At 42.0% G+C, this 20,980-nt stretch overlaps 1 protein-coding gene across 1 annotated transcript in view; it reads right to left on the reverse strand.

Moving 5' to 3' along the window:
- Window positions 1-11,069: 11,069 nt before the first annotated feature.
- Window positions 11,070-20,980, reverse strand: part of PTPRZ1 (protein tyrosine phosphatase receptor type Z1) — a 291,887-nt gene continuing 281,976 nt past the window's right edge. Inside the window, 4 exon segments of the mRNA XM_040343736.1 lie at window positions 11,070-11,925; window positions 15,414-15,549; window positions 17,367-17,509; window positions 17,699-17,845. Of these exon segments, the coding sequence (XP_040199670.1) occupies window positions 11,785-11,925; window positions 15,414-15,549; window positions 17,367-17,509; window positions 17,699-17,845 (567 nt within the window). The 3' untranslated portion in view covers window positions 11,070-11,784.

The following is a 20,980-nucleotide window of genomic DNA, read 5'->3' on the forward strand; positions in this document are numbered from 1 at the left end:
TTTAATTAAAGTGGTCAACAGGCTCTGGTAAGAGCATTTTATATACAAAGCACCTTGGGTGGAAATAAGTGAAATTTGAAAAGTACGGTGGTGGCATTTTCTACTTTTCTACACTAGGAAGATCACAGCAATTGTCAAGATTCGTCTGGCTTTCTATGCATGCTATTGGGACTCTATTTTTTATATATATATATTTTTTTATATATATATTTTTTATATATTTATACATATTTTGTGGTGTTTAACACAGTGAACTCTAGTGTTTTTTGCTTACACTGCAGAGGAATCTGCGTATCCATGCACGGTTGTGTGGGACATTTCTGCTGTATATTGATTTATATATTCTGTATGGTATAGCAACCACTGTTCACATATGCTTTTTGATAACTATTTTATTAATTTATTGTTGCACGTTGTGTGGTATCCCACATTTCACAATCACTATTGTGTGGTTGAGCGCCCTCTACCTTATATTTACACTTTTGCTAGTAATGTTAAAAACTATTTTTCCTAACACTTGCAGCATACAGCCGGGCTTCTCTACCCTAGTAGGTCCCATTCCCATAAATCGAAGGTTGATACAGGCCACATGTTTTTGTTTTTTTTTCCTCTCCTCATGGGACCAAACAAGATATACTGTGTGAAGTGGCTTCCATTACCTCGCTGTGCCAGTGTTAAGGCTGTCCACCTGTTGCTGCTCAGGTAAAGACCCTGCTTTCTGGGCATTAATTAAGGTACTTTGTGTAGGTGTTGTGGTTTGGGTTTGTTGCCTGGCTAAAAAGTGATAGGGAAACCCAAAACTCAAGGGGTTTCAGTAGCATTATGACTGCTAAAGCCAGATGGAAAAATAGATGTATTTTTTTTCTGCCTAGCAAAGGAGGACGTAGGCTCTCTTTGGGCCCTGCGCCTGTAGAATTTTTTTGTTTTCTTTTGAGATTCTTCTATCAACTGCCGGCTGGATATATAGATCCCTGTAGTCTCCTTAGTCTGGCCAGCGAGCGTGAGTACACCATTTCTAAGGGCTAGGTCTGCCACGACATACCCCACGACTCCTGGGGTGGCCAGTGGGCTTTTGCTCCAGGGTCCACATATGACTGGGCTTTGGTGTTGTCTCACTCACAGTGGACCGAGCCGTCAGCTACTCCAACACGGTTGTATGCCTGTCAGGAATGCACCGGCGGGTCCTCGCATGGCTGTGGGTGTGTGCTTTGCCTTGGGAGGCCCCCTTCCGGCCTTCTCATCCACATTTTGGTGGTGCCGGCGCCAATTTTTTACAGTCTGCTATTTACATTGAAAATCCCATTGGTGGCCATTTTGTCGTGGCCGCGCTATGGCCCAGCTTATTAATGCGGTCGGCCATTTTTCTGTGGCCATGCCTGGCGGCCATTTTGTGTGATTTTTGGCCTCTAGTGCTGGCTTCTGTACGGCGCGCAGCACATATCTCCTCACAGACCTTTTACCTCACAGCTTTACCTCTGTTTTTCCTTGCAGCACATGCTGTATTCTGAAGGTAGGCAGCGGCGCTGAGCAGTCTCTTGCTGGGTTGGCAAGTCCCCTGGGCAACCTCCCGGTAAGCGCAGCAAGGAGGGTAGGTTTTTTAAGGTCTGAATAGGTCCCTGAGAGCTGTCAGTGGTTATGGAGTCAGTATCTGGCCCTTCTTCCCCAAACATGCCTGAGGTGGCAGCTGGTGCCCCTGCACCTGTGATTCCTATGGACACTTTGTTGGCGGTCCTGGAAACATTTATTGCCAGGGTGGAAAACGTCCCTGGGTGTGTAAGCCGAACAAACCAGCATCCAAACCCACCACCGCATGAAGTTTGGCCCCTGACCGACTCAGGGGTGGGGGGGACGGCTTTGCAGGTTCACAGCTCGGTGGACTTCCCTGCGCAGTGGGTCTGCGAGGTGGTCTCTTCTTGGGTACAAGATAGTTTCTTTCCTATCCTCCAAACAGATTCTTTCCCTCAAGTCTCCCTCTCCTTCAGGCTCGTCGGTCAGCCCTATTGGGGGCAGTGCAGGACTTGCTGAGTTGAGGGGTAATTTTACCCGTTCCGCAGGACGAGAGGTTTCAGGGATTTTATTCAAATCTGTTTGTGGTCCTGAAGGACGGTCCGTCCCATCTTGGACCTCAAGGCCCTGAATGCCTTTGTGAAAGTAAGGAAGTTCTGCACGGAATCGATTTGCTCGGTGGTGGCTGTGCGCGCCATCCGGGGGACTTTCTGGCGTCCTTGGACATCAAGGACACATACTTGCATGTCCCAATTTGCGCAAGTCACCAGAGGTTTTTGCGCTTTGCGATAGGGGAGGACCACTATCGGTTTGTGGCTCTTCCTTTTGGACTAGCGCCATCACCAAGAATTTTCATCAAGGCGCTCGCACCGATCCTAGCTTTGCTGAGACAGCGAGGCATTGCCATCGTGGGCTACTTAGACAACCTTTTTCTGAAAGCAGCTTCTGTCTCAGAATTGGAGGTGGATGTGTCTATAGCGGGCCAGACCCTCCAAGAATTTGGCTGGGTGTTAAACATTCAGAAGTCGGTCCTGGTACCGACTCAGCCTAGGGTTGATTCTGGACTCCTCGGAGGCGAGAGTCTTTCTTCCCCTGGAAAAATTGCACTTTTCAGTCTGCGGTGAAGCTGTTGGTGTCCCCCAAATGGTCGTCGCTCTCTGTTTTTTGCATGCGAGTCCTGGGTCTAATTGTAGCCTCCTTCGAGGCAGTACCGTATGCCCAGTTCCACACTCGAGTATTACAGAAGGAGATCCTGTCCAAATGGAACAAATCTCCATTGTCTCTGGATCGTCAGATTAAGTAGTCCAGAGTCTCTCAGAATTGGTGGCTGAGATTCCTGGCTCTTCGATCCGGAAAAATTGTTTCTTCCCTTCCAGTGTATAGTGATTACAACCAACGCCAGCCTCACGGGTTGGGGAGGTGGTGTGTTCCAGTCGGCCCAGGGTTGCTGGACTCTAGAGGAATCCTGTCTGTCGATCAAGGTACTAGAACTTCAGGCGATCAGACTATGTCTCTCCTTGTGGTCGAGGAGGTTGCAAGGTCGTCCAATCAGGATACAGTCAGACAATGCCACGGCGGTGGCTTAGGTCAACCATCAGGTGGACCATGGAGCTTGGCTGCAGCGTCCGAGGTCGCTCGCATCCTGCGGTTGGCAGAAAGAAGTGTGCCAGCTCTGTCGGCCGTCTACATTCCAGGCTTGGAAAACTGGCAGGCAGATTACCTGAGTCGCCAGATGCCAGACCAGGGGGAATGGTCATTGCATCCGGAGGTGTTTCAACTCGTTTGCAGGAGGTGGGGTACACCGGATGTGGATCTCCTAGCATCTCGCCTCAACTGCAAAGTGTCGAGGTTCGTGGCCAGGTCCAGAGATCCGTTGGGCAGATGCGTTGGTGGGCCCATGGGGTCAGTAATGGCTAATTTATGCCTTTCCACCCCCCCCCCCCCAATTGAAGTTGCTTCCTCGGTTGCTCTGCAGAGTGGCATGGCTATTGAAAGCCAGGTATTGAGGGACCGAGGTCTTTCCGACTCGGTCATCTCAACCATCAAAGCCTGAAAATCTTTGTGGCCATGGTCTCTACTGCTTCTATTTGTGAAGTTTGTGCCCAGTGGAGAATGCACTCTTTCCAGGAGGGATTTCTCAAACAATGGGCAATCGGGGACATGCACCAAACCATTTATATCTCACAGGCAAGAAAGAAATCTTTGGTGGTGGATGTTGCAGAAGTTAATCTCTGCTGCCAAACAAAAGGGCAAGGAAATGTCCTTGCTTTTAGGAGTAGTCTTGAACATCCTGGAAGTTTGTGCAACCTTTTTCCCCTCTCTCCAGGTCTTTGGTTACCTGACAGAGGAGATTCTTTTCAACATTTCTGCAGTCTACATTGTTGGGGTTCAGAGCTCCCAGACCTGCTTCCTGTTTGGATAACAGTAAGCGATCTCTACATGTGGACTCTTTCAAGTGGATTCTATGTTTGAGCATGACTCCAAATGTGGATCGGTTTGCATCTCCATCCAACCACAAGCAGTGGGAATTGCTGCCATTTTTATCTATTGGTCAAACGGGCCCTGGTTCCCTCTTCCACTTTAGCTGCTGGGACACGGTTCCTCTGACACTCAGACAAGATCTTTTTTAGGGTACAATATTACACCATTGTCTATCTCACCTCCAGTTATTTGTCTAGCTATTGAAAGTGAAAGGTTAGACATCCTTGATTGCTCCTCTAGGGTTATTTTTACTTAAGTCCAGGATGCCAAGCACATGGTTTACAACAGAATTTGGGTGAGATTTCTCAAGTTTGTGGCAGCGTATGGTTTCTCCTGTCTCAGGCCTCAAGCCCACAACATTCTGGACATTTGACTGAGCATTAGCCCTTTTGAAGGTGCAGGTTTCTGCACTATCAGCCTTCCCCAACGTCCCATGGGTGAATCCTCTCCTAATTTTCCAATTCTTTAAAACGGTGTTGTATCTAAAACTACAAAAACGAGGCAACTACCCCAACCTATAACTAACCTTTGCAGTAAGTTGAACATTAAAGGGCAAATCACATCACAAACAAGATTTCTCAGCATACTTACCAGTCAGCCTGCAAAACAACCACATTGACTCAAACAATTTACATTTAAAAAAAGGTTTTGTTTGCACACATTTGCAAATATATGCAAAAGCTGCAGTGCCCACATCAAGGCTCCTCTATAAACTACAGTCCTCACTCTATACATTTACAGTCTCCTAAGTAGGAGCACATATAGCAGTAGTATAAATTGGGGCAGGTGTCCCTAGAGGCAGCCCACTCCTCCTTAAAGGCACAGCCCAGCATGGACATGATTGCAGCAATGGCATCTTGTGCATCCCCGCACTCAATTCAACCAACTGTACAAAAAGTGGCAATCGTCCCAACCTATAACTAGCTTTTACACAAGGTGCCCATGGAAGGGCAACACACATCACATGCAATGTCTTTTCTACAATAACATTCACTTGCCTGTTTTCAATCCATTCGCAGCTCCAATTACATTTCTGACACAGAACAAACACCCACAAGTCATAGTTGCCATCTGTTTTTTTTTTTTTTTTTTTTTTTAAGCAAGAAGTGGTATGTTGAAGATTCAACATTACTATAACTGTCCATCAGTCACTGATGCCCTATTGAATTTGGTAGGGAATTATTCAACACCAAAATAACCATTAGCAACTGAAGGCGTTCACTTACCAGTAAAAATAACAGTGATACATATGGGCTGACATCTTTGCACTCATGTAACACTAAAGTTAGAAATGTTAAAGAGATAATCACCTGTGGAAGCCGTGCACAAAAAAGGCAGGCAGAGGGCAAAGAACTAGTCACCAGCATAGACTGTAGGCTCCATGCAGCTAACCTTTTCCTAGTTAATATCTCGCTCCTCACTTTGTCTTAATGTGGAGATTGCCATTTTGGTAAGGCTTTGCTTCTTTATCTTTGCGTTACCCTGTTGATGACTGGAAGGTAGATTTTAGGAGCAACAAGATGGGTGGGCTACAGAATGGCTTTCTATAGTAGCTCTTTGCACTGTAGATTCTCAGGATACAGCGTTATATCTAGCCTCCCACTGCAATCTTGTGAGAAAGCAAGCACAGTGCCTTATCTAATTCTGCTGCTATACATATATGAGATTGTAAATATAATCACATGCACAACAAATGCACTGCTATATTTTCAGGAGGAATTCAGGATAAAAGGTAATCTTTCAGGGCCCTGTCCTAGGTACAATTAACTCAGATGTTTCCTATAAGCTAGCACATCTCCACATAAGGTCCACTTTAATGAAAATCCTCTTTTGGGTTTGCTTTAGTGTCGGTGGAATCCTTTTATTTTCAATGTGTCTTGAAATGTTTAAGCTTAAACTGGTTCGGAGTTTTTAAAAGCACAACAAAAAAGAAATGGGAATGTTTGCACAGCATTCAGTTGCTGGACAGTGTCTTGCTGTCTTTCAGAATACGCAATTTCAAAGATAAATTTGTGAGAAAAATCAATTTCGAGCCTCAGTTGAAATATATAAAATTTTAAAAGTCTATGAAAATCAACAAACCTGATGCATGGCCAGAGCTTCAGGCCTGGAAGGTTAGACACAAATAATAATGCAGCACATCATCTTCAATGTTGCTTTTTTTTTTTTTTCCTACGCACACTTATATGACTTGTATAATTTTATTTTTCAACATGGACCTCGGACAGGAGTGAGGGATAGAATCAAATTTCAGACTGTAAACCACGGGAGGTATTTCCAAGAGGTAAGATGTAGCAGAGAATGAAAATACTTTTACTTTGTTTGCAATGACATTATCGCATCACTGTGAGAATACAGTGCCATTCTCCAATTTTTTTTTTCAATACTACCTAACCATATAAAATAATTTCTGAAATATAGGAGTAAAAGCGATGAAACTGAAACCATGCTCTACCCTATGAGCCAGTTAGAGCTATATCTTTGCACTCTGTGTCTTTTTTTCATTTCGAGACATGACCACAATTGGGGGCACTTTAAAGGGAACCTGTCGTGAAATAAATACATGGGCTGCTATTGCTAAACGTCTTCTGAAAGTGCTCATTAAATGGTGATCATAACCTCTACATGTTCTGCCATGACCTGTTGCAGTGCACCTGCAGGCTCACTCTTGAGCTAGACTGTGTGTGCCCATAGACACACAGAGCGGCTTGTGCCCCATCCTGCTCCCTCCTGACAGCATTTGATTGAAAGCAGCAGGAACCAATGGCTCCCATTGCTGTCTCTGAGCTTGTGAGAGAGGAGAGAAATAATTACGCTGTTAAAGATGGACAAAGTGCTGGGATCAATACAGGACCCAGGTAAACGATTTAGGGATAGGGTTGAGTATCAACTAGTGGAAAGTTTCTTAACCTTAATGCAGGTAATTCATTAAAGGGATACTAAACCCTTATTTTTTTTTTTTTTAAATAAACTATCATAATTGCCTCCACTGTGCAGTTCCTTTTGTACAGAGTGGCCCCGATCCTCGTCTTCTGGGTCCAACCAACGGCGCTTGTGCTCCTCCCTGCATCAGGAAACCCCTTGGAGAAGTGCTCTCCCTTGGGATTACCATGCGGGCACGCTCCCAAGTCCAAGATTTGCATCCATAGACACAGAATGCCAAAACTCTGACCCACCCCAAGTGCCTGGATTTGATTGACAGCAGCAGGAGCCAATGGCTGTGCTGCTATCAAACTTTCCAATCAATTGCCAAGACAACGGGCAGAGAGGGTGAGCGTGTCTCTGGCATGGAAATTATGGGGGTCAGGTGAGTAAAACGGGGGGCTGGTCAGTGACATACGTTTTTTCACCTCAATCCATAGGATGCATTAAGGTGAAAAAATATGAGGGTTTACAAACCCTTTAAGGCAAACAAAAACACTTTATTATTAAATGATCTTAAATAGAGCAACCTACTTTATACTGTATATACAGTGGGGAGAACAAGTATTTGATACACTGCCGATTTTACAGGTTTTCCTACCTGCAAAGCATGTAGAGGTCTGTAATTGTTATCATAGCTACTCTTCATAGTTCAGAAAATCACATTGTATGATTTTTAAGTAATTAATTTGCATTTTCTTGCATGACATAAGTATTTGATACATCAGAAAAGTAGAACTTAATATTTGGTACAGAAACCTGTGTTTGCAATTACAGAGATCATACGTTTCCTGTAGTTGTTGACAAGGTTTGCACACACTGCAGCAGGGATTTTAGCCCACTCCTCCATACAGAGCTTCTCCAGATCCTTCATGTTTCGGGGCTGTCACTGGGCAATACAGGCTTTCAGCTCCCTCCAAAGATTTTCTATTGGGTTCAGGTCTGGAGACTGGCTAGGCCACTCCAGGACCTTGAGATGCCTCTTACAGAGCCACTCCTTAGGCCGGGTACACACGAACAAACATGTATGGTGAAAGCGGTCCGTCGGACCGTTTTCACCATACATGTCTGCCAGAGGGCTTCTGTACGATGGTTGTACACACCATCGTACAGAAGTCCGCGCGTAAACAATACGCGGGGCGTGTCCGCGGTGTCGCCGCGTCGATGACGCGGTGTCGCCGCGAGAATGACGCAGCGACGTGGGCGGCCCGCCTTTAAAATGCTTCCACGCATGCGTCGAAGTCATTCGACGCATGCGAGGGACGGCGGGCGCCTGGACATGTACGGTAGGTCTGTACTGACGACCGTACATGTCCGAGCGGGCAGGATTCCAGCGGACTGTTTTAAAACAAGTCCAGGAATATTTGTCTGCTGGGAAAAGGCCCGGCGGGCAAATGTTTGCTGGAATTCGGCCCGCTCGCGCCCACACACGACCGAACATGTCTGCTGAAACTGGCCCGCGGACCAGTTTCAGCAGACATGTTTGGTCGTGAGTATGGGGCCTTAGTTGTCCTGGCTGTGTGTTTCGGGTCGTACTGCTGGAAGACCAAGCCACAACCCATCTTCAATGCTATTACTGAGGGAAGGAGGTTGTTGGCCAAGATCTTGCGATACATGGCCCCAACCATCCTCCCCTCAATACGGTGCAGTTGTCCTGTCCCCTTTGCAGAAAAGCATCCCCAAATAATGATGTTTCCAGCTCCATGCTTCACGGTTGGGATGGTGTTCTTGGGACTGTACTCATCCTTCTTGTTCCTCCAAACATGGCGAGTGGAGTTTAGACCAAAAATCTCTATTTTTGTCTCATCAGACCACATGGCCTTCTCCCATTCCTCCTCTAGATCATCCAGATGGTCATTGGCAAACTTCAGATGGGCCTGGACCAGGAAGCAGGAAATGAGAAGCAGCTGGTCGTGACTTCACAAGAACAGGAAATGTGATTATATACAGTGGCAAGGAATGGTAATACATTTCGAAGCTATGCATTACCATTCCCATATCACAGTGGCAAGGAATGGTAATGCATAATGAATCGTTTGCTGGAGAGGGGATTATGGTGTGGGGTTGTTTTTCAGGGGTTGGGCTTGGCCCCTGAGTTCCAGTGAAGTGAACTTTTAAGGCATCAGCATACCAAGACATTTTGGACAATTTCATGCTCCCAACTTTGTGGGAACAGTTTGGGGATGGCCCCTTCCTATTCCAACATGACTGCGCACCAGTGTGCAAAGCAAGGTCCATTAAGACATGGATGAGCGAGTTTGGGGTGGAGGAACTTGACTGGCCTGCACAGAGTCCTGACCTCAACCTGATAGAACAACTTTGATATGAATAAGAGCAGAGACTGCGAGCCAGGTCTTCTCATCCACATTAGTGCCTGACCTCACAAATGCGCTTTTGGAAGAATGGTCAAACATTCCCACATAGACACACTCCTAAACCTTGTGGACAGCCTTCCCAAAAGAGTTGAAGCTTTTATAGCTGCAAAGGGTGGGCCAACTCAATATTGAACCCTACGGACTAAGACTGGGATGCCATTAAATTTCATGCGCGTGTAAAGGCAGGTGTCCCCAATACTTTTGGTAATATAGTGTATATGTGGCCAACCACCAATGAATTCCAGATATCACGGCCTTCTCTTTACCAGATCACCCACATGTCACATGCATAACACCCAGTGAACCACATTTGCTCACTTCCTGGACTGGACCTTAATCAAATATCAAGGTCAAACGCACTTTTGCCCTTCTATGGCTCCCAGTAACAATCACAGGCACCAACACATGGACTGGAGCTTCTGTTCAGCCTCCTCCTCTATGTGTGACATGTACTCATGCATGTGAAATGTTTTAAAAACAATTTAATAAAATCTAAAACCAGACACTCACAAACAAATCCACTGTCAGTGTCATGTTCTGTGCATAGTATAAAAGTAAACCTCCATCTCACCGCAAAGTCTCCACACTTGTGGTGGCATCAAGTGTGCTGACTCTGTTCCTATAAGTGTTACGCCACCAAAGGACCCACTATAGATTTTATTTAATTTTTTTATCAAAACTTATGGATAGCACTATTGGTTGTATTCTTTTTGCTTGAGTACATGTCACACAGAGTGGAGGAGGCCAAACAGAAGCTCCAGTCCATGTGTCAGTGCTTGTGATTGTTACTGGGAGCCAAGAGCCAGTTGGAGTATAGGGCTAGAGCACAGGTGTCAAACACAAGGCCCACGGGCCGAATCCGGCCCTCCAGGCCATTTCATGTGGCCCTCGCACCTCTCCTGCAGGTGCAGGAGAGCTCCAGCCCTCCTCTGGTTCTCCTCAAGACCTCTGCTTTCAAGCAATGCATCCAGCTTCTTCCCAGCAGCAGCATTTGGAAAGGGGGGTGCACTGTGATGTAAGGGAGAGTGGGGGATTCAACTTCTGATGGTGGGGTGGCTCTTGACATCTAATGTAAGGGGAGGGGATGCACTGGAATCTAATCTTACAGATACAACGGCCCTTTTGAGAACAATCATAATGCTGATGCGGCCTACAATGAAATTCAGTTTGACACCCCTGTTCTAGAGGGACAAAAGCGAGTTTGCCTTTGATTATTGATTAAGGTCCAGTCCAGGAGGTTTGCACATATGGTTCACAAGCTGTTATGCATGTGACACGTGGGTGATCCTTTGAAGTGATATCTGGAATTCATTGGTGGTTGGCCACATATACATATTTATAGACTTTTTGTTTCATTATTTGGGACTTTAATTTAAAAGAGACTGTTTTAGTTGTGTATCACATTTATTTTATGAGTGTAGCATGTAATACTTTTATTTAGCACTGTTATTTATTGTATATGATTTGATTATCTATTTTTGAAACTGACCCAGCTGCTTTAGAGGGGGATAAATTTGCAGTTTTTTAGAGCAGAATTTTAATGCAGCAAACGAAAATATAACCATATTGAAATTTGTGTCCAAATAAAATAGCCTCAAATTTCTCTTAAATATCAGTAAGAAGAATGTGTGCGTTTTTCATTTAGCAACCTATTTGGTTGCATCTATCATATTTTGAGTGCATATTGTAAATTTGACATCTAGAATCTGGTTGTTAATGGCAATTGACACTTTTTTCCACCATGTTGCTGGACTGTGTTTGAAATAAAATATCTGTAAACATATATGTATTGAAAAGTTCTCATTTATTTTCATTTTTACAATGTGTTAAAATAACATGCAAAAACAGTTATTTTGTTAAACATACGCATCAATGGTCAGGGCATTTTGCCAAAATAAAAACAATGTAAATGACTGAAACAACATGGATACAAATAACTGGAAAACTGACTTTATAATAAAATATAAAAATCTACAATTATAAATATAAATTTGGTCCATGGAGTACCTAGAACAATATTTACAGTACTTGTTAGATTACTACATTACTAACTTCTCAGGGTGGTATGCTTTCCTATTTCTTGAAATGATAAAAGTACCAAGAAAGATGCTATTTACATTCCTGTAGTGAAACACAAAAGTCTAACAAACTAAGCTTTATCACATCAAAGTGTTACATAAAACATTTTCTTTCTGGAAAAGCGCATTGCTATAAATACAAATAGCGGCGAGCATAAAAAATCACTAGTAGAAACTAATACTGAGTAAATATCGCACAAAATCCATTCATAAAAAACACTGTGGGGCTGTTGATGAGGTTTATCTTTCTAACATGGATGGATATGTCTTCCAAAAGGCACACATTATTACTTATAAATGAGAGGCAGTAGTAATTTGTTACAAAATAGTGCTGGAAGAATCTTAGAAAGATAGATACTGTAAGTGAGCAGTTCTTTCCACAATATGTAAAAATGAGCCATGACATGGCAGCAGGCTCATAATTATACCAAAGACTCCAAACTTTCCAAAGTATTTCCATCTTGTAATGCAGATCCATTGCTCTCCACACAAGCTGCCGGGCTCGCTTCCTGTCTGCTACTTACAAGACTCAGGATAGCCTTATATAGGAACTGATACTGCTCCTGGGGAAGAAAGTGGAAAAAACACATAAGTATGTGAACATTTTCTATTATTTTAAAATCACTTTATTTGCAAACTACAGTGTTTTTTTTTTTTTCAGGGACAGTACTTGGATTTGAAGATTTGTGCCAGAAAAGGTACCTGGTTTCAGCTGCCATTGACGTTATCTTAAAAGTGATACTTAGATCCCATTCACACCTGAGCGTTTTGTAGCTTAAAGCCTGAAGCTACAAAACACTGGAGGGGAAAAAAATCTATTATTCTCTATGGAGATGGTTCACATCTCCACTCCAAAACGCCTGAAGCCAGAAGCTCTAAAAAGCCTGAAGCGCAAACAAGTTCTGGGACTTTTTTTTAGGCAGATTTGGGCGTTTTTCTGCTTTTTACATTGGTGACCTTTTGACCTGTGCATAAACATGGTAAAAATCGCTGTAAAACTGCGCAACTTTCTGCCGGAAAACGCTATGTTCAGGTGTGAATGGGGCCTAAAGGTTTGCGTTTTGTTTTTTTAAATACAAAGTTTTGCACAGAGTGGCCCGATCCACCTGTTCTGGGGTCCAATGGTGTCTCTCGCGCCCCCCGCATTAGATAACCCCCTCTGGGAAGCTCTCTCCCGAGGGGGTTACCTTGCGGGTGCTCTCCTGAGTCATACACTCGGCATCCATAGACTCAGGCCCCACCCCCCAGCGCTCGCATCGTTGGATTTGATTGACAGCAGCGGGAACCAATGGCTGCGCTGCTATCAATCTATCCAATCAAAGCTAGGACTCTGTGGAGAGAAGGACGGCATCGACGTGCCCATGGAAATTAGGGGCACAGGTTAGTAAAACGGGGGGGGGCTGGGGGGCCGGACACTGCAAGGTGTTTTTTTCACCTTAAAGCATAGGATGCATTAAGGTGAAAAAACATGTCGGGACATTTGGGGTTAAAAGAATACATATAAAATTGCACATTGTATATTTTTCATAATGTTCCTATTCATATATGTTATGAGCAGGAGGGCAGCCATATTCTCTTCAAAGGGTGAAATTAAGTTCATAAGCCCATGAATAGACAAGGATTTTATGTCTTTACAAGAGACTATGGATGTCTGGCTATGCCATCTCCCAGGTTATAACTCCAAATGTTTTAGACACTTGGTAAGATAAACAAGATGAAAGGCCTTGCACAGCATGACGCAAAACAACTGGTATTGTCTTTGTACAATGAGACCAAATGGGCTTATTCACAATGCCGGGGGATTATATATCTTAAATAGTATTGTTTCTATATAATGCCTTAACAATATATGTGTATTAGTAAATTCATATATCAACTCGTTAAGTACATGTATATTACTATACTTACAAAAGTGAGTTCCTAGCTGTATTGACATTGATAGTCTGTATTTGGGATATAAAAGGTTTTGCTTTGAAGGGTACTTCAAAGATTTTCGCTTGTCTTAGGAGTTCACAAATAGTCTAATCTAAGGTGGGTAAACATCCCAGCCTACAAATTCACTGGAAATGCCAGGATGTCTGACAATTGTTTGACATATAAAACAATTTATGGTGCTATACCAATATTTAAGTCAAGGGGGGTCATAAATTATTACTGACCCTGGATGACCCTAAAATAAGGAATTATTCCTTATACACCACCACCCCTACAGGTTAATATTGGCATTACTCAAAATGGCCGAATAGTTAGTTGCTTTGGTCACCCATCAAAACATATTGTCATGTGACATCATCAGTCACGTGATAGTGAAATACACACCCACTTCTTGGGGAGATAAAAAGTGATTGCAGAGGACAAGAGGAGGCTTGATCTTGTCTCTGAGCTCTGATGATCTTTGGGAGAGAGCTTGGATGGATCTTTGAGGGACACTGATGGGAGAGCTCTCACTCTATCTCTGAAGGCGATCTCTCCATCTTTGGAAGGAGAGATTGAACGCAAAGATGTAGGAACTTGGCTTCTCAAACAGAAAGAACTCTTAAATACTGGTAATGTATAATTTTGATTATTACCATTTTGGTAATGAAGGTTTTTCACATACACATAACTAAAACCATTTAAATATACTTGGCAAAAATAATTTGGATTGTATTATTTTTAACTACAGTATGAAATGATTATATTCCAAATATTAGGAGACATACAAATTATATCTGTCTTTAAAAAAAAAAAATGCCAACAGTGGTACTATGGTTTTAGGGTGATGTTTGTGAAAATAAATTCTTTCTAAATTTAAAATAAGCTTGTCTGCATTGCAGAGCTTGTGTACAATATGCCATTTGTTCTGTACACATATATAAGGAGTATTAAGCAAGAGATCTGTTTGGTATTGAGAAGAGATAACACAGGGTCAAGGTAAACACAAGCTAATTACTACCGTGGAAATAACGGGAAGGTTATATTACAAGCCACCAGGTTTTAAATATACCAGGATGATTTAAATAAGAGCTATGAATTTACCTTGTCATATAATATAAATATTATCTGAACATTTAACCATCATGTATCTCTGATTGTAGAAGTATATCAATTGTTTATTTTGTCACAAATTGTACCTGATTTCAATTTTTTGCACTATATCTTTAGTTAATAAATATATATGTGTTAAATATTCATTTGTGTTACTTGTCCTCAAAATGGCACGGATAAAAGAATTTTGGATTTCTTGTATTGTAGGAAAAGTGTATATCTCCCAAAGCCCAGATTTACATATTTCCATAAATACAATAATATTTTATATTTCAGTATAGACATTCTGACGGTATATGTAGGCTCTATGCCGAGATACGTCAATGGTTCTGACAAACATGTAGGTTTACAAGAAAAAGAATAGGCTGCACACCACGATTGTAATCCAAAATCCTTTATTGGGACATCCAAGAGTGACATCACAAGAGCAGAGTGCCCGGTAGATGCGCTTCACACTGTTATAAGTGCTTAATCATTACCGTAATGATTAAGTACTTGGACTCGGGGGTATTTGTACTTTGGGGACGATTTGGGGGGGGGATTTGTATTAAAATAGGTTTTTGGGGGGTTGTGAGAAGATATAAGCTGAGAGGGGGAATTTCAATGGAGAAGATTCCATGCTAGAAGGCAGGAGAGAATTTGTGCTGGGGATGATTGGGGGAAGAGCATTTGTGCTGGAAATGGTGAATGTGCAGATTACTGCTGAAACTTTTTTGAGTGGTGGGTGGAAGGTGCATATTTTTTTCTGAAAGGGTATTGGGGGTGAATATTGCTTGTGGGGGGACATTTGCCCTCTCCTGACCCCCTACACTAAGTGTTACACACCCCTAAAATAACCCCCCCCCCCAGGCCCCTGCCCCTGGAGTTCTCCAAAAAAAATTTATGTATTTATTAGATTTAATCTGACACCTGATATGATTGCTGTGATTATAATATGGATACACAGTTCCACAAAAATAGTGCCACATGATGCTGTTTTCACAAGTAAATAGATATCATATATATATATCCTATATTTACTTACTATGTCTGTAAATAATCCAGGTCGCATCAGATTAATCATCTTGGTCACTTGATAAACATCAACAGAATTTTCTTTCTCCAGCTGGTTCATGAGGGTTGACAATGCACAGAATGTTGCTGCTGTTACCCCACCATATCTGAAATAAAAGGACTTTCTTATAAACTGCTACCGTGTAGTATATACTTAATTATAGGTCTTTTGGTAGAATGGTCCTTGAAAGTTAAATTAATAATTAATAAGCTTTAGGAACAATAATCATTTAGGCCCTACTGATTTCAGAAAGCAAATTAGACAAATATATTATCTTAATCACAAAAGTTCAAGTTCAAAAGCGTTTTCATGGTTTTGTTAAAAAAATAAGAAAAAAAAATTAAGTTAAACTAAATCTAATCCTTCCTTTGCGTGTTATTTTTACATGGAAAACTATATGTTATATAACTGTTATATAACTACTATGCATACTTTTTCATCATATATTTATTTACATTGTGGTAGCTATATTTGCATATTGCATAAGCTTTGTGCGTGGAAAGGTCTGGATATCTTGTTTACTAGCTCCCTTGTCTCCTCCTCCCATGCTCACCTCCAGGACTTCTCCAGAGCCTCTTCCATCCTCTGGAACTCTCGGCCCCAGTATGTCCGGTCAGCCCCTAACCCATGCACCTTTAGGCGATCCCTGAAAACTCACTTATTTAGGGAAGCCTACCCACCTCCGCCTAAGAACTGTACCCGAGTCACCTCCATCAGATTATCACCTACAGCTATTACCTTTTGTATCACCCCCCCCCCCCCTTTACATGTAAGCTCCATGAGCAGGGCCCTCATATTCCTTCTGTATTGAACTGTATTGTAATTGTACTCCCCCCCCCCTACACTGTAAAGTGCTGCATAAACTGTTGGCGCTATATAAATCCTGTATAATAATAATGTTTAGTTCTTCATGGATTTGTTTTCTACATTTTCATACTTGGTCTTTGACACTAATTCCAAGCAGCAGGATGTTTAGGATTGGTGAATTGTGTCAAACGCCATGTCCATTACATAAGCATGCTTCCAGCTTCCTGTGATCCACTTATGGCAAAGATAAGGTCTGTCTGATTGAAATCAATAGATTTAATACAGTTTTTAATTACTGTATTTATCGGCGTATAACACACACTTTTCCCCCTGAAAATAGAGTGCAAATCATGTGTGCATGTTACACACCAATATTTTCTATTGGGCTTCTTTGGAGGGGAAGGGGGAGAGATCCACTGGATTACACAGAGCAGGGATCTCCCGATTACTTGTCGGCCACTGTTATACGAAGTCCCACCTCCTGGACCGACTCCTATGATAGACAGAACACTGGTCCAATCCAGGGACATGTGATGTCTATCATAGCACTGATCAGGCTGCATTGATAGGCAATGGTGAGGCTGCAGATAGGCACTGATCAGGCTGCATTGATGGGCAATGGTGAGGGCACTGACCCCTATTCTGCTTCAAAGTTCTTTATTTAAAATGGAAGTTTTTTCCTGAAACTTACCTCTTAAAATTATACGCCGATCAATACGGTATATCAGACACTCACAATCTGAGGCAGATTGTATTTGACCAAGCTGTACTTAACATTATAGAACTGTAGAACTGATGACAACCACACCTTACCTCTTCTCATTGATCATGCATCGTTACCTATGACACAACAATAACAACATACTAAAACCGTGGAGTGCAAAATCTGATGCAGCTGCGCATGGTAGCCAATCAGCTTCTAACAACAGCTTGTTCAACTAAGCTTTGGCGATAAAACTTAGAAGCTGATTGGTTTCAGAGCTGCACCAGATTTTGTGTTTTTAAGTTTTAGTAAATCAACTGCATTGTTGTTATTATTTCCTATCATTTAACATAATTTCCTAAAATGGTATATGGTTTTTATTTTTGAACAATAAATATATGGTTATTACTTACTCATCATGTACAACAATAGGTCCATCTTTGTTGGCTGCTTCTTCTTTGATTAGATTAATAAGTTCAAATGTCTTACTTATCTGGCTGTCCGGATTTGGCCACTTTGGACACTGGAAATGTTTAACTTCCAGCACATAGTCATCCTACAAAAATGATAAATGGGCAATACTAAATAAGATACAGTTCATAAAAGACACATAATCAAATGTTATTTAGCTGCATTGCAAAAAACCTTCAGATCTATTTATAAAATGTGCAGATCCAGTATTTTTTATGATCTATTGAACATGTTAAATATAATTACTTTATTAGATGCAATAGGCTATACTTACTTGGGTAGCTTCTAAAATAAAATCTTGTATTATCATTCTTTCCTCATTTGAAAGACAGACTTGGTCTTCCCCTACCATGCTTACTGTGAAATTTTCACAGGCAATTGGTTCATCTTTGTTTGGCCAGTAAACAAATTCAGCTTCAGCCTGATGAGATAATATTCACGTTAAAGAAAGTTGTAAAAATCATTGCAAAAATGTAATAATAAAAATAGACCCGTATGGTTTAATATACTGTAAGACAATAGGATGGCGCTGATGATCTTAGGAAGCAAACGTATTAGGAATTGTACAGTGAAGATTTTTGGTGCCTGTGTGAATAATTGCCACATTTTTTTTTTATACAAACACCCCTACGAGTAGAGCTAACCCCATTTATGACCACGGTCAAAACAAACCTATAAATTGCCCAGTTCGGCAATTTATACATATGTTAGTAAAACTGTACATATCATTGCAACTACTTAGTGTATCCAGGTGGATTATACAGTTTTTCAGGACAGATTGGAATTTCAATTGGTGGGAAATGTTAATAGATGTCTCCTGCTTTTTTTTATTAATTATTAAAGGAAAACTAGCCCAAAATAATAAACATTATATATATTTTTTTAATTTAGCTGCATATATTTATGCCATTGCCACTTGTCATCACCAAAAAGCCTGCCCTACCTAAACACACTGACACTAAATATAAAACTTTTTTTTCTTACCTAAAACATATTGGCACTAACACTGACACTAACTACCACTTGCATTGTCACTAACTGACATTAGCAGAGCTCGGTTCCCCTGGGTCCCAATCGTTAGTAAGAGATCCAGGGCTGTCACTGACACTGGTGTGCAGGGAACACAAACACAAGGACACATATATGCAGCTCCCAGGTTTAAAGCCCACTTCCTGACACTGCATATATGTGTTATGAGGTTGTAGAGGTTAAGTGTGTTAGGCCTCGTACACACGACCGGGTTTCTTGGCAAAAAACAGCAAGAAAACTGCTTCTTGCCAAGATTCCCGTTCGTGTGTACTAGGCATTCAGGTTTCTCGTCTGGAAATCAGGCAAGAATCGCCATGAGAAAAAAAGAGAACCTGCTCTCTTTTTTCTCGTCGAGATTCTCGTTTGCCTGTTTCCAGACGAGAAACCCGAGAGTGTGTATACTTACCTGTCGCCGTGGAAACCCGCGCATGCTCGAAATGACTTCTACGCATGCGTGGTAGCTTCCACGGCATAGGTAGGGTGAAGCAAGATGGCAGCGCCAGCTATGACTAAACGCTGATACCCCAGTGCGAAACGCATCAGCTATCCACCCCACTGTCTGCTGTGACTTGTAGTGCTGTTTCCATTTTTTACCATTAAAAGCAACTTTTTAAGAATTTCGTGGAAGTGCGGCTGTCCAGTCTTTTCTCTGGTCTTCAAGATGGCAGCGACGGCATCGAATGTGACGAGCGCCTGCTCGTCGTGAGCGATGACGTCACTGCGTTCTTTCCCTTCAAAAGAACCGTGGTTCTTTTGAAATGAAAGTCAGTACACTCGGGCGGCAAGAGTTTCTTGCCAAGAATCTCGTCAGGGAAAATGACTGGGTTTTTCCTGACGAGATTCTCGGTCGTGTGGATGAGGCCTCAGACTCTATGTGGGACCAGCTTATGTTGCTTTACAGCAGTGTAGTTTGCAGTAATATTCAGGATTTAACTGTTCTGTCTGGCAGGGGTGCTTAAATCATAAAACTAGAGTGATAAATCCCTTGGTAGTAAAGAGTCCAAATGTACCTCTTTAAATAACTTTGTATTTAATTGATTGGAGCTCAGCTTTAAATGAAATTACAAAGAATGCCAAGGTAACAAGTACTGTGAAACATGAAAATACAAACAGAACCAAAGAAAAAACAAAAAACAAAACCATTTTGTGAACTGATGCATTATATATTGGAGAGCAGCCAGCTGGCTGGTGCCTTGTGAATACAAGAAAGGTTTTGTGAACATGAAACAGAACATTTGAGCGTGCCTCTATGATTTCAGAAGGAAAGGAGCTTTTCAATTGTTTTTTTTGTTACAGTATATAAAAAATAAAAAAATGGACCTGTTCTTTTTATATACTCTTTTTGAAGGTGACCACTCTAAGTTCCCCTTATCCTGCTTGAAGTCAGCACTGATCACTAGAGTGTGGATGGCAAATATACAGAGGAAGAATATAGGAAGGATATACCTATTCATCTCATTCTGAACTTTGTAAAAGGATAACTTTAACAATGTTTAAAGTAAAACACTTCCTTTAAAGTAGACCTTATAAAGGCAAATATAGTGTTATGCCCCGTACACACGATCGGAAATTCCGACAAGAAAACTGTAGATTTTTTCTGACGGAATGTTGGCTCAAACTTGTGTTGCATACACACAGTCACACAAATCTTGTCTGAAATTCCAACCGCCAAGAATGCGGCTGAGATCAATGAAAATCAATAGGCAGTTTGGCTCTTCTGCTTGCTTCTGAGCATGCGTGTTTTTTTTTGCGCATCGGAATTGCATGCAGACGAGCAGAATTTCCAATAGGAATTTTTTCCTTTGACAAAATAGAGAACCTGCTCTCAATCTTTTGTTGGCAGAAATTTCGACAGCAAAAGGAGCATACACACGGTTGTAATTTTCGTCCAAAAGCTCACATCAGACTTTTCTTGTCAGAATTTCCGATCGTGTGTACGCGGCATAAGACAGCAGCCCCCCCCAAAAAAATGATTACCTTGCCCCTGGCCACCAATGCTTCCCGAATGAATGGGTGACAACACCTCCGACAGGTGTCGTCCTCTTCCCCCTCCCTGTTGGGGCTATATGAGGCTCAGTTCACATATATGTGTATTGGATGTGTTTTGAACTGCATCCAATTCGCATAACATATGCACCAGCTGGCTTTTAATGGAGCCAGTTCACACATGTCTGGGATGGCTGCAGTCTGTTTTTAAAAAGAGTCCTGTGCCCTTTTAGGTCCAGTTCATGTGCAAATTCAAGTAAGAATTCGTACCTGAATCATAATAATATTATAATAATAACAATAACACTGCGCCTTCCTAGAACTGGGACCTCCAAATACTGCATTCTCACTGGATTTCAATCTCCCAACTCTGCCAGTAGACATAGTGACGTCACTTGTACCGCCTGAAAGGCTTGGGCCTATGTAGGTTTTTATTACGAGCAGTTGTATGTCATGAAAGAAAAACAAAATACTGTGCCTTTCCTTTATAAGATAATGTAAACCTTTTTAATTACCTCAGACTTCCAAATCAACACACTGC

The sequence above is a fragment of the Rana temporaria genome, chromosome 3 (genome assembly GCF_905171775.1).
Source record: "Rana temporaria chromosome 3, aRanTem1.1, whole genome shotgun sequence".
Taxonomy (NCBI): Eukaryota; Metazoa; Chordata; class Amphibia; order Anura; family Ranidae; genus Rana; species Rana temporaria.